Source organism: Penaeus chinensis, chromosome 32, assembly GCF_019202785.1.
Source record: "Penaeus chinensis breed Huanghai No. 1 chromosome 32, ASM1920278v2, whole genome shotgun sequence".
Classification (NCBI taxonomy): Eukaryota; Metazoa; Arthropoda; class Malacostraca; order Decapoda; family Penaeidae; genus Penaeus; species Penaeus chinensis.
This window is the reverse complement of record NC_061850.1, coordinates 9,079,151-9,091,650: the sequence shown is the minus strand read 5'-3', so window position 1 is coordinate 9,091,650 and position 12,500 is coordinate 9,079,151. Positions and strand designations below refer to the sequence as shown.

Sequence of the window (12,500 nt, the reverse complement as noted above, 5' to 3'; positions counted from 1 at the left end):
GGGAGAGAGACAGGAGGGGGACAGGGAGAGAGACAGGAGGGGGGCAGGGAGAGGGACAGGAGGGAGACAGGGAGAGAGACAGGAGGGGGACAGGGAGAGAGACAGGGGGGGGAGCAGGAAGAGAGACAGGAAGGGGACATGGAGAGGGATAGGAGGGGGACAGGGAGAGAGACAGGAGGGGGACAGGGAGAGAGACAGGAGGGGGGCAGGGAGAGGGACAGGAGGGAGACAGGGAGAGAGACAGAGGGGGACAGGGAGAGGGACAGGAGGGAGACAGGGAGAGAGACAGAGGGGGACAGGGAAAGGGACAGGGAGAGAGACGGGGTTGGCAGGGAGAGAGACAGGAGGGGGACAGGGAGAGGTACAGGAGAGGGACAGAGAGAGGGACAGGAGGGAGACAGAGAGAGAGACAGGAGGGGGACAGGGAGAAGGACAGGGAGAGAGACGGGAGGGGGGCAGGGAGAGAGACGGGAGGGGGGCAGGGAGAGAGACAGGAGGGGGGCAGACAGAGAGACAGGAGGGGGGCAGGGAGAGAGAGACAGGAGGGAGACAGGGAGAGGGATAGGGAGAGGGACAGGTGGGGGACATGGACAGTAACAGGGACAGACAGAGAGAGAGAGAGAGAGGGAGAGAGGGATAGGGAGAGGGACAGGTGGGGGAAATGGATATGAACAGACGGAGAGAGAGGGAGAGAGGGAGAGAGGGAGAGAGGGATAGGGAGAGGGACAGGTGGGGGAAATGGATATGAACAGACGGAGAGAGGGAGAGAGGGAGAGAGGGAGAGAGGGAGAGAGGGAGAGAGGGAGAGAGGGAGAGAGGGAGAGAGGGAGAGAGAGAGAGAGAGAGAGAGAGAGAGAGAGAGAGAGAGAGAGAGAGAGAGAGAGAGAGAGAGAGAGAGAGAGAGAGAGAGAAGGGGGGGGAGTGGGAGTGGGATTAGGAGAGGGAGAGGGAGAGGGAGAGGGAGAGGGAGAGGGAGAGACAGACAGACAGACAGAGAGGTAGGGGGGAATTTGCGTGTGTAAAAATTGAAAGTAAAGTATAAATGCTCTTGATTACCCTAACATACAGTGACAAATGTCGCCTTTAATTTCACTATTGCACACAGCCTCTGGGTTGAAGGATGAAGCCGACGCCTTGGCAGAAAAACATTCCAACGTGGAGCCCGTTCTTCTGGATGTGGTGGAACGACCAGACCTTCTGGCGGATCTTGTGAAGGACACCGACGTCGTGGTGTCTCTCCTTCCTTATACCCTCCATCATGAGGTGGCTAAGCATTGTATCAAGACAAAGGTGTGTTTCATATATAGTTTATTGGTTTGTTTTGTTAGTTTAATATGTAGTTATTTTCTGTTTTGTTAGCAAGCCTTGATGACAAAATGATCATGTGAATAAATTATGATGATAATGTAGTATTTTAGCTAATTGTCGTCATACCATCAAGGTTATGTTACATAATTAAGGGTGAACAAAATATTGAAAGTACTAATGCATATTTGCAGACTAACATGGTCACAGCTTCCTACTGTACGCCAGCCATGAAGGAATTACACGAGGCAGCCGTTGATGCTGGTATAACTGTTGTCAATGAAGTTGGCCTAGATCCTGGTATTGATCATTTGTACGCACTTGAATGTTTCGAAGAGGTGTGTACTTTATTACCCTGTTTATATATTTGAATGGCATGCTTTGGAATGTAGCTGTGAATTATCTGATTCTTCATGGTATCTTGATTTTGTTTTGACTGTGAGATTTAATATGAAAATGACGGCTGTTGAAAACCAACAACATTGCTTCACAGGTGCACAGAGGAGGTGGCAAGATCGAATCTTTTGTGTCTTTCTGTGGTGGTCTTCCAGCTCCTGAATTTTCAGACAATCCTCTTCGCTACAAGTTCTCTTGGAGCCCGAGAGGTGTCCTCCTTAACACTCTAGCTGGAGCAAAGTACCTAGAGCAAGGAAAGGTAAATAAGTGGCCGTGTGGCTTTCTTAGTGTATTGAACATGTGTCATCATCAACATAAATTTTCAGGATGATTACAGAGCTCCTTGCTTGCCCTGTTTTCTTCAGTATGTTGGAAAATGTAGGAAAATAAATTTTAATATGCTATATGTTGAAGCATTGTTCAATTCTTAATGTAGCTATTTACATTCTTCATTCTGTGAAATCCTCAAGACAATTTTTCTGTAGTTTTGTAAAAAAAAAGCTAATCAAACACGACATTGCAGGTTGTGGAAGTTGCACCAGGAGGTTCTCTTCTGGACACAACTGAGGACTTCTCATTCCTCCCTGGTTTAGCCCTCGAAGGGTTCCCCAACCGGGATTCCACAGTTTATGGTAACCTGTATGGTATCACAGAAGCCCAGACCATCTTGAGGGGTACACTGCGCTACAAGGGCTTCTCTGAGGTGGCGAAGGCTCTGATTAAACTCGGACTCATTGATCCTAACCCACATCCGATGCTACATCATGGAGGACCTGATATTACATGGGTAAGTGCGAGAGTGATGGAGGTGCAGGCAACGAATACAAGTGAAATAGTGCAATATGTATTCAGGATCTGACTGTCATAGGACATTTGGATGATGCCCAGTGGGCTGCTGGGCTACGTAAAAGATGAAAAAAGAAAAGGGTCACGAAAACAAGGCTCCTGCCGCTGCACAAAGACTGAAGTGAAAATGGTGCATGCTTTACCTGAGCAATGAGTACTTGTTAATAATAGGTGGTGGATGGCCGGCCCATGTAAAGATCTAATCAGCTACTGAATGTTTATATTCTAATGCCTTTTACTATAGAAGCTCTGCTATAAGAAGTATTTTTTAAATTCTTTTCAGAAACAATTGATATGTACCTTGCTGGGCCAAATGGATACTAATATCTTCCCTGACAACCTAAGGGCTCTCGTTGCCGAATGCGTTGACAATGATTCTCAACTGGCTGGCATTGAGGCTCTGGGACTGCTGACTGACGACCCTGTGGTTAAGTGTGTCACTCCTCTGGATACCCTCTCCCACTACCTGTCGAAGAGGCTAGCACTACGTGAGTATGCAAGGCTGACTTAAAGAATGCCAAAAGAAATTGTGGTTTATATGATTTTGTAAACTTTTACTAATTCTATAGTTTACCAAGTGGTGAAATTTAAGACTTATTGTTAAGTTGGAATCTTGATGGTTTAGTTTATATATCTATACACCTATTCATACATCAACTGAGAACTAGAATATGAATACATTTGTCTCTGGATTATAATATCTTAAAAATGTATATATTTCCAGAACCTGGAGAACGCGATCTGATTGTGCTGCGGCACGAAGTGACCATCAACTGGCCTGATGGCGGAAAGGAGCTCCGAGGAATCAACTTGGTGTGCTACGGAGACCCCACAGGATACTCAGCGATGGCGAAGACGGTGGGTTATCCAGCAGCTATTGCTACAAAGATGGTGCTGGATGGCGAGATCCAAGGCAGGGGAATGGTGCTGCCGTTTACTCGTGATATTTACCTTCCCATCATATCCAGACTTAGGGATGAGGGCCTGGCAGCCACAGAAAAATCTGTCTGGCTATAAGGTTTCCTCATGAACTGTGTTGTCTACAGAAGTTCATTTCATATACCAATAAGAATGTGTCCTGAATAGTAAGCCCTTATAGTTCACGACATTACCCCTTTGATAAACTAAGAAAGCTCATCTATAATTCCTTATTTAACAAAGTTAATCACTGACGATTAAAAATGGCATTGCATAAAGAGCTATTAATGTTCTATAATAGCTAAACTTCAACCTCATAGTGAAAGTTATCCAAATTTTCTGATGTTCCTTGAATTAGGTTCTGCATGTCAGAGTATGTGTAGTGAATGTTACCCAGGAACACATATTTGATCAGTATTTTGTCTGCAGAAAGCAGCATTCTTTATTTTTTTTTCAGAAATAAAGTGTCCTTTTTTTATGCTAAAGATTACACAAAAAAAATGCTCGAATTATGTATAGTATCAGGAAATTTGCTCACCTATAGTATATAGATTTATGTGTTATAGTCTGTATCATTCAATATATACATATGTATGAATATAATCACACACAAAGCTTGTGTACAAAGATAAAATGAAACAACTACAATAGGAAAGAAACAGTGTAAGTTTCTTGCATCGACTTCATATATATGGAGTATACTTTAGAAAAAAATAGATGAAAATGAGGTAGAATACACAAAATTCAGAGTAAATTATGTAACTATATAATTTACTTTTTGATATTTTTGACAATATTCTTACCTTTAACCTAGGTAGCCTTCCTTGATTAGACACTAAGTGTCTTTAAATGGAAGTGTTTTTCATTGGTTATCTGTGCAAGCAAGAGAAAAAAAAAAGATAATTTGAAATGCACAGTTTCTAAACCTCTCAAATGTTTTAGTCGTTACTCTTGACCATAAGTTTATCATACATACTGTATGTTTCTTGAACATTTCAAATGCATAAATTGTGAATCTAACTGTAGACTACTTAGTTGATGGATCTTTCATCAGTTAATGGCAAAACAAATGTAAAATGATAGGCAAGGTTTATGTAAGTAATGTACTACTGAACTTAGTATTGCTGAATAGCTCACAGTACAATATATTTTTTATCATTGTTTGACAGTAGGATAATATTTGTTATCTGATTGATAATAAACCACAAAATACATGTATTATTGTATTTTTTACATCATCTAGTCTGTTAGTCATGCAGAAATGTTGCCACAGGTTTATTAATTCAAAAAGTACTGGGTCAATATTCTTTATTCATTTGAGACCGTCAAATTAAATAATTACACGCAGTGAACTAGATTAATATTTACACCACAAAAATCATATAGTACATATTCATATATATATATCAGACAGTGAGTAAAGAGTACATACAAGAGCTTGCAACTCTGCCACAAAAAAACACGAGAAGCGCATTTCCCTCATCGGAGCAAAAAAAATGTCCAAAGAACTTCACACTGGAATTAAAGCAAGTCTTGATCACTTTTCTCTCCTCTGAGTAACAAAAGGCGATTCTACTATAGCTAAATCAACGACCCTAGAGAATCTGGTGATGTCTTAGGATCTTCATGACTAAAGAGCAGCAAGCTTTGACACAAAAGACATGCCATCAACATGGGACATTCATAAATGATTGGTGACCACTTTTTAAAAACTTTTGCTCCTGTAAGTTTCATATGAAAATACCTTAAAAGTTGTCTTGGAAGTACAAGTTTGATTGCTTTATTTGATTTTCTTGGGGTAGTGGTGATAATGTGGGGGGAGGAATATTTTTTTCTATTATTATTTATTATTTTTTTACGACTGACTTTGACAACTGAAGTTACTGGCATATAGTTGCCACTGGAAAAATCTACCTGCTACCCAAAAAGGAAGCAAAAATGAACATGAATCATTTATGAATTCTGCCTAAGACAGATAAGAAGACATGTTATCTAGTATTGTTGTTATAATATACATGAGATTTAATTAATTGAATGTCATATACATACACCAGGGGAGCACTTCCAGCAGTAGTTTCTCATTATCTTACTTCAGACACCCATTTGTGATGAGTCTTATGGAATAGAAATACCCTGCGGACAACAACCTGGGTCATCACCTCCAGATAATGGTAGCAATCACACAAAGGTCTAGTGGTACTGACTATAATATACACACCCAACCCATGTAATAAAAGGGGTTGGGGCTAACATCCTTCATCTGCTCCACAGACATCTTTAGAGAAAATGCACTCTAGTTTCAGTGTAATCATCAATGGAGATCAGAAAACACCGATTCCCACCTTGGTTTCCTTTTTCACTTGTAACAGTGTTGAAAAAAAGAGAAAAAAAAAAGTAAAAAAAAAAGGAATGAAAAAAAAAAAAAAGTATAGTCTTTGGATTTTCATGAATGCTTTCCCAGCAAGCATTTTACTTGGTCAAAGCTTCCTAATGATGGTTCCAGTAACCAAAACACACAAATAAGAAAAGAGTGAATACCAGATATACATCTCATATTTGCGTATGAACTGCTTTGTCATTTGTGGGCTCTCAACAGTTATCCATCATGCATTCAAGGCGAGTTCAGGTGTTGACTGCCATGGATAAGATCACACAGCGGAATGTTTTGAAGGCAGGTAGGTAGCTAGGCCGTGTCTAATTCTCACACCATCTATGACGTCCAGTAAGTTCTTGGAATCCATGGCTAAGACATGAGCAGCAGACAACATTCGCCTGAAATAAAGAAAAAATCAATGTATATTAACGCCTTGCCGACAGGTACGACGTGTAGACACGTGCTATGCCCACTGTACTTGTTTGATTGTTTTTACATTCACCCTTTTCTTTGATTTACGAAATATTTTACGTTATCTTATTTTGCTGCTACTAATCTTAAAAAACATTATGATAATTATAATGTTTATAATAAAAATAACACCATTGGTATTCATAGCACTAGTAAAAAATACATTTTTCCCATCAATTCAAATCAAGTAAGGTCACAAGGTCTACTAATTGACTCCTTTGTGGCTAAGCACTAGCAGAGCCATCTATGGGCAGACATTTCACAAAAGATATAGAAAATTCCCCATTTTCCCCATTTTTTTTTTTCATTTTCCCCATCAGCATTTTGGGCTAATATGGCTGCCAATATCAATCTATGGGAAGACTAAGGTATCACTTTTACTGGTCCTCAAAAAGTCAACAACAATTCCTCTTTTAGAAAATCACTTACTTTCGGTACTCTTCATCCAATGTAGTGCTGCCATACTTATGTGCTAGTTTGTATGCTTGTACCAGATCTGTCATGTCTTTGGATAGCACCTTATGAGCCAACTCAACCTGTAAACAAAGAAGTACAAATGAAGGTCTCTTCTCATTCCCCTAATTAAATTCTCTTTGATAGTCATTTTATTAATTGTAACCTCTTCTAACAACAGCTTTTCTATGTAATCCACTACTATTTACCACTACTATTTTTCATGTAAAAGAAGACAGGAAACATTATCGCTCTTAACAAAATCAAGCTTTCAATCTTAAAATTAGAATAAATGAAATCATAGTCTTCATTCTAGGCATTAATGCCACAATTTCTATTCAATAAACATGTCAAAAATGAATAATCTAAGCTTGTTGCAGTTCAGTATTCCAACCAAGTTCCACAATTCCACTAACCTCTCTGTGTGATGAGGAAGGGATGGCTGTCATGAGAGTGTCCACTGTTGCCAGCAAATCCCTAAGTTCATGACCAACCTTCTTTACATGGTCCAGGTAGACGTGTACTTGTCCTTCCTTCACATCATGAGTGAGAGCAGTGATTGCCTTCACAACATGAATTGTGGATTCATACACCTTGTCATTGCTACGGTCTAGATCAGCTGTTGGAGTTGGTTCTACTTGCTGTAAGAAAGGAGAGCATAATGGTCAGATCATAAAGCAGACAGACTGAAAATAAACACCACAATGTAAGTGTATCAACATGTCTAATGCTGTGGTGAAAACTACCTCATACTCCACATACCTTTACAACAATCTTTGGCTCTTCTATGGCAGAACCTGATCCATTTGAGAGAGGAGTTGCTGATCTCTCACGGATCTCTTCTGACTGGGCAGGTGAAGGTGAGGAAGGAGGGTGGTGTGTTACTGGGGACTCACTGTCAGAGTCTGACTTATCCGATGCACTTGTGGCGAAGGACATGCGTTTACGCTGTGGTGGAAAATCATTAGGCACATAAAAAAATTGTATTAGAGTTACACTTCAACTATTTAGTTATTCATTTAGTTTTTTGGAAGTAATATCCAAGAAATATTGTTCATTATCTCATGACAATGACAACAAAAAATGCAATGATAATGAGGCAATGAAGCTAACCATATTGTTTTCCTCATGAGTGAGCCATCGGTTGTCTTCCTCTGTCTGCTTTTGCTGTTGCCGTAATCTCTGCTCCAAGAGCCTGTGCTGCAGTTCAGCAACATCAGCTGAGGTCACAGCTCCCCCAAAGCCAGAGGATCCCCCTAAGCTTCCTGCACCACTCATCATGTCTCCCGAGTCACTCTGGTGGCTCCCCTGACGCTAAAGTTAAAGAAGACAAAAGTAAGTTGTTTGCTGGTTGATGAGCCCTGTCTGGCATGGATGTTTATCATAAAACATCTGGTATGAATAATGATATGTCTGGTATATTCTCCAAGGCTTGTACTTTTTTCTTTTTTTTTTGGGTGGAAGGAAGCAAAAGAAAGGCCTCAACAGATGAAAAACTGCCTGGATTTTCATGAGACACAAAGAAAAGAAAATTCAACATATGCTAATAATGCAATATTCCATGGAGCAAAAATTGGGGCTATAAAACAAAACAAGTGAACCTCTCATCTTAGAAAATAAAAATTGTTTTGTATACATTCTGAAAACCCAAATTTTATATATACATATATAAATATATAAATCATATATATATATATATATATAAACACACACATTTATAAATCCACATACAACTGTAAAAACATGAACATGCAATTATATATGCACATATAAATCATACTAAAACCTGATAAAAGGTAATAACTATTGCTATACAAAATATATATGCTAATATAGTATAAACACAGATATCTAGCAACTAAGACACAAATTTAAACTGTACAGACTGTCTGACATCTAGATTTATACACTGGAAAGCACTTTCAAGGTGACTATGGCTCAACATGTATTGTGATCTAACGGTGGCTTTAAAGCATGTGCTATATAAACAAGTGCAAGAGAATAAAATTTAATAAAACAAGACTATAACAAATAAACACTCAAGCTTCTACAGAACAAAACTGGAAACAAAGGAGAAAAATAAAAAAATAAAAACAAGAGTGGAAAAATTAATGTACTTGGGAAATGCACACTCCAAGACTAACGTTATTTACAGGGATATTAAAGGTTTAAATAACACAATATTAAGGGTCAGTTATAGGGATTTTTGGTTTAGAAATGCTCACCCTGAAAAATAAGGGGTTATATGTTACAGGACAAGGAATGGGCAAGGATCGAAGGTAAAATAAACAATGAATAAAAACAAAAAGGTAAAACAAAAGAAATTAAAAACAAAAGGATCACACAGTAATCAAGAGTAAAGTTCACAGCACCAGAAGGAAGTTGATAAAAAAATAAGGTTTCTGGTTTCTTCTCTGACAGCTCAAAGGGAAGTAGTTACTGAGATCTGATCTTCCTTCATGTACCAAGAACTTTATCCCATTGGGTTGCAGTTTGTGAAATGCATATAAAACCTTACCAGCAAGGTCTGGATTTTTCTTTGCTCTGTATGTTAGACCACTGGATACTTAGGATTTTTTTACCCCCTTTTATTTTTACCTTTGATATGCAAATCACTATCATCTATTCATAATAATAAAAATAAAATAAAATAAAAATAAAATAAAATCCTAAATGAAATCAACTCATCAATACCTCAACAAAGAGGGAAAAAAAACGAGTCAAAATCATACAAAACTTTACTTACGACAAGGAGTTCATGCCATTTGCTATAGATGCTTGCCTGAGGTGGATGGCTTGGGGTTCAGAGTTGGTGTCTTTGTTTTGTTTGTTTGGGTAGAAAAGAGGGCTTTTATTTTCTCTCTCTCTAGCATACTCTAAAGTGCGAGGTATCTATCTTCAGTACCGAGATCACACTATTTCAAGTAGCAAAATAGAAATCTTAAAATGCACTCCTGGAACACTAAGATAGTGCACCCACATCACCTCCCTAATATGTGTTGTGTCAGATCAAGTGCTGTATATTCATATTAGATAGCTCTTGTATCAGTATAATTAATGTCAATAAAGGTGCAAAATATAATGTTGGTCAAATTGCCATTCACTCATGTAATAGCTCTCTCTTATGACTGTATATTTCTTATTAATCATCATATCTCAGTGAACTGTATAATATCAAAGTAAAGAAAGCCAAAGAATGTGTCTGTTCATGTCAGTCATTGCCAATTTGAAAGATAGTATATGTAAATAAGCAAAAAAATTTGCCTAGGTAGACAACACACTTTCCTGAGTCTACAAAGGAATGTAGATGAGGAACCAATTGGTGAAATAAATCATACCTAAAGAGAACAGTCCACAGACAACTATGAGATTACAACCAAACTAATGCCTATGGAGAAAAGGTGTTGATAGCTTCATGAGTATGTGTGAATAAAAGAGAGATGGGTGTGGGTGAACTACCAGCTCTTGCCTCTTGCCTACCCTACCCCCCATGCTGACACACCACGCATGCTGGTGCTATGGCAGTTCTAGGGCGTGCATCATGAGCCTCTCGTGCCTTCACCAATAATACAACCCAACCTTGACTAGCGTAGACGGTGGCGAGAAGGGTACGGGCGAAGGAGACCCCGAACCGCCCGAGCTGGCTCCTCCCCAGCCTCCTCCCCCTGCTGAGGCTGCCGAGGCCCCCCGCTCTAAGGTGCTCCCCCTGCCTCCACGTCGACGTGCTGAGGCGCCCACGGGAGAGCCCAGGGGGGAGTGTGGGGCCGATAGGGTGGAGTGTGGGGAATACTGGCCACCTCCACTGCCTCCTCCACTATGGTGGGGTGGCAGCGAATGGGAGGAGTGGGGATGTGAGAGGGTGGAAAAAGGGGAATGGGGATTAGACTGGGAAGATCCTGTAGCAGGAGGGGAACGAGGGGAGGTAACGAAGTCGACAGGGAGGGTGTTGAGCACTGAGGCTGGGGAGTTGTAGGAGCCGGGAGCGTTGGCTGCCCGGTTGTGGTTGTCTCGCATCAGTTGACTGAGTACTTCGGGGTTCTGGGCGACGATGTAGGTGGTTGGGCCACTGCTACTGACCTGCGAGGGAGCGTAGAGAGGTGGGGAGCCCAGGCCTGAACCAGAAGGTGGGGGGGGTGTGGCGGTGTGTCCACGGCCACCAGACATCATTGGGACTCGCGATGGTTTGGGTGGAGGCTCATCAGATCCTTTGAGGAAACATATGAATTAATACATAATGTAATTTTATAATTTCTCAAGTCTTTCTGATTCAAATAATATTCTCTAAACTAAAGACTAGCATAACTACAGTAAATGAAATGAAAACAATCCTATTCTATCTGATTTATCTGGGATGAAATTCACATCAGATTACAAGGAACATATTCACTTGAATTTTCAATTTGCAATTTCAAGAAGAAAAGAATATATGAAGAAAGGGCAAACATACTCACCCCAAGACATGCCTTGAACTCGTCTGTTTTCTCTTCTCATGGTCTCATGCTGCTGTGCTCTCTCTTCTCTGAGAATCTCACTATAAAAGATGGGCAAATAATATAGTCTGTTTCTTATATGAGACTTTGAAAGGAAGGTCATTTTCAAGTGAAAGCTAATAGAAAAGTAAAAGATTTTATAACATTTACAAGAAGAGAGGAAGAAGAAGACTACAACATACCTCAAGTCTTCTTTGATGTGTTTAAAGGACGGTCTCTTTATGGGCTCGTACATCCAACAGTGAGACATCAAGGAGTAGAGTCGGGGAGGGCAGTTGGGAGGGAGAGCTAATCTCTCACCATTCTCAATTCGCTTGATTACATCATTATTCTTGACACCTTGGAACGGTTTGACTCCCAGCATCAAAATCTCCCACATGCATACACCTGTGAAAGCAGTTTTGTTATCATGCAGATTCAACATTTGTTTCCCATTCAGCAGTCTATCAAAAGGAAGAAAAATTATAATATGTAATTGAGTTCATAGTTCAAAATGTTTCCAACATTATCCTTACAATTAAAAAAAAGTGTTTGTCAGTCCCAAGATAAACATAACATGCAGCACCAAAGCCCAAGAGACACGCCAACATACCAAACATCCAAACATCACTGTAGCTGGTAAATCTCCTAAAGTTTATTGACTCAGGAGCCATCCATTTGATGGGCAGCTTCCCTTTGCTGGCCTTGTAGTAGCTCTGTTCCTCAACCCACCGAGACAGGCCGAAGTCTGCCAGCTTAACACAATCATGGGAGTAAACCAATACGTTTCGGGCGGCGATATCCCTGCAGATCAAAGAAAAGTGAAGTCTCAGAGTGTGCACATTTTAAAGATTTCATGGATGTGTGGCACTGGATTAAACCATCTGGATTACACAAACCAATATCATTGCTACCTTGCTCAAAGTTCTGTTCTTCAGGTGATACATCAAAGATTAATAATCAATATAACCAAGAAGCTGCAAAAACAAAAGTAATATCTTACCTGTGTACAAACTTCTTGCTCTCCAAGTATGAGAGAGCTGTGGAGAGCTGAAAGGCATATAAGACTAGGGTGGCCAGACTTAATCTATCCTTGTTGTTTTGTAAATATGCTCGCATCTCTCCAAATCGAGCTAGTTCCATCACTATCCAAATGGGAGAGTCTGAGCATATACCTATGAGCTTGATAATGTATGGATGGTCAAACTGTTGCATAATGTCTGTTGGAAGAAAACAATTATATCTTATTACTTATATATGCACATAAT

The 12,500-nt window shown here is 40.1% G+C and overlaps 2 protein-coding genes across 8 annotated transcripts in view; one reads left to right on the top strand and one right to left on the bottom strand.

The window, feature by feature from the left end:
* LOC125042398 (alpha-aminoadipic semialdehyde synthase, mitochondrial-like) overlaps positions 1 to 4,681 on the top strand; it is a 28,502-nt gene extending 23,821 nt beyond the window's left edge. For both annotated transcript variants that reach the window (XM_047638023.1, XM_047638022.1), the window contains 6 exons: positions 1,106 to 1,290; positions 1,500 to 1,643; positions 1,799 to 1,960; positions 2,225 to 2,488; positions 2,831 to 3,035; positions 3,272 to 4,681. In XM_047638023.1, the coding sequence (XP_047493979.1) occupies positions 1,106 to 1,290; positions 1,500 to 1,643; positions 1,799 to 1,960; positions 2,225 to 2,488; positions 2,831 to 3,035; positions 3,272 to 3,564 (1,253 nt within the window). In that variant the 3' untranslated portion in view covers positions 3,565 to 4,681. The remainder of the gene's footprint in view (positions 1 to 1,105; positions 1,291 to 1,499; positions 1,644 to 1,798; positions 1,961 to 2,224; positions 2,489 to 2,830; positions 3,036 to 3,271) is intronic.
* A 77-nt stretch (positions 4,682 to 4,758) lies between these two features.
* Positions 4,759 to 12,500, bottom strand: part of LOC125042397 (focal adhesion kinase 1-like) — a 48,874-nt gene continuing 41,132 nt past the window's right edge. For all 6 annotated transcript variants that reach the window (XM_047638015.1, XM_047638017.1, XM_047638016.1 and 3 more), the window contains 10 exons: positions 12,236 to 12,452; positions 11,846 to 12,036; positions 11,436 to 11,640; positions 11,215 to 11,294; positions 10,841 to 10,968; positions 7,877 to 8,077; positions 7,526 to 7,711; positions 7,180 to 7,404; positions 6,740 to 6,846; positions 4,759 to 6,237 (listed from right to left, as the gene is read on the bottom strand). In XM_047638015.1, the coding sequence (XP_047493971.1) occupies positions 6,114 to 6,237; positions 6,740 to 6,846; positions 7,180 to 7,404; positions 7,526 to 7,711; positions 7,877 to 8,077; positions 10,841 to 10,968; positions 11,215 to 11,294; positions 11,436 to 11,640; positions 11,846 to 12,036; positions 12,236 to 12,452 (1,664 nt within the window). In that variant the 3' untranslated portion in view covers positions 4,759 to 6,113. The remainder of the gene's footprint in view (positions 6,238 to 6,739; positions 6,847 to 7,179; positions 7,405 to 7,525; positions 7,712 to 7,876; positions 8,078 to 10,840; positions 10,969 to 11,214; positions 11,295 to 11,435; positions 11,641 to 11,845; positions 12,037 to 12,235; positions 12,453 to 12,500) is intronic.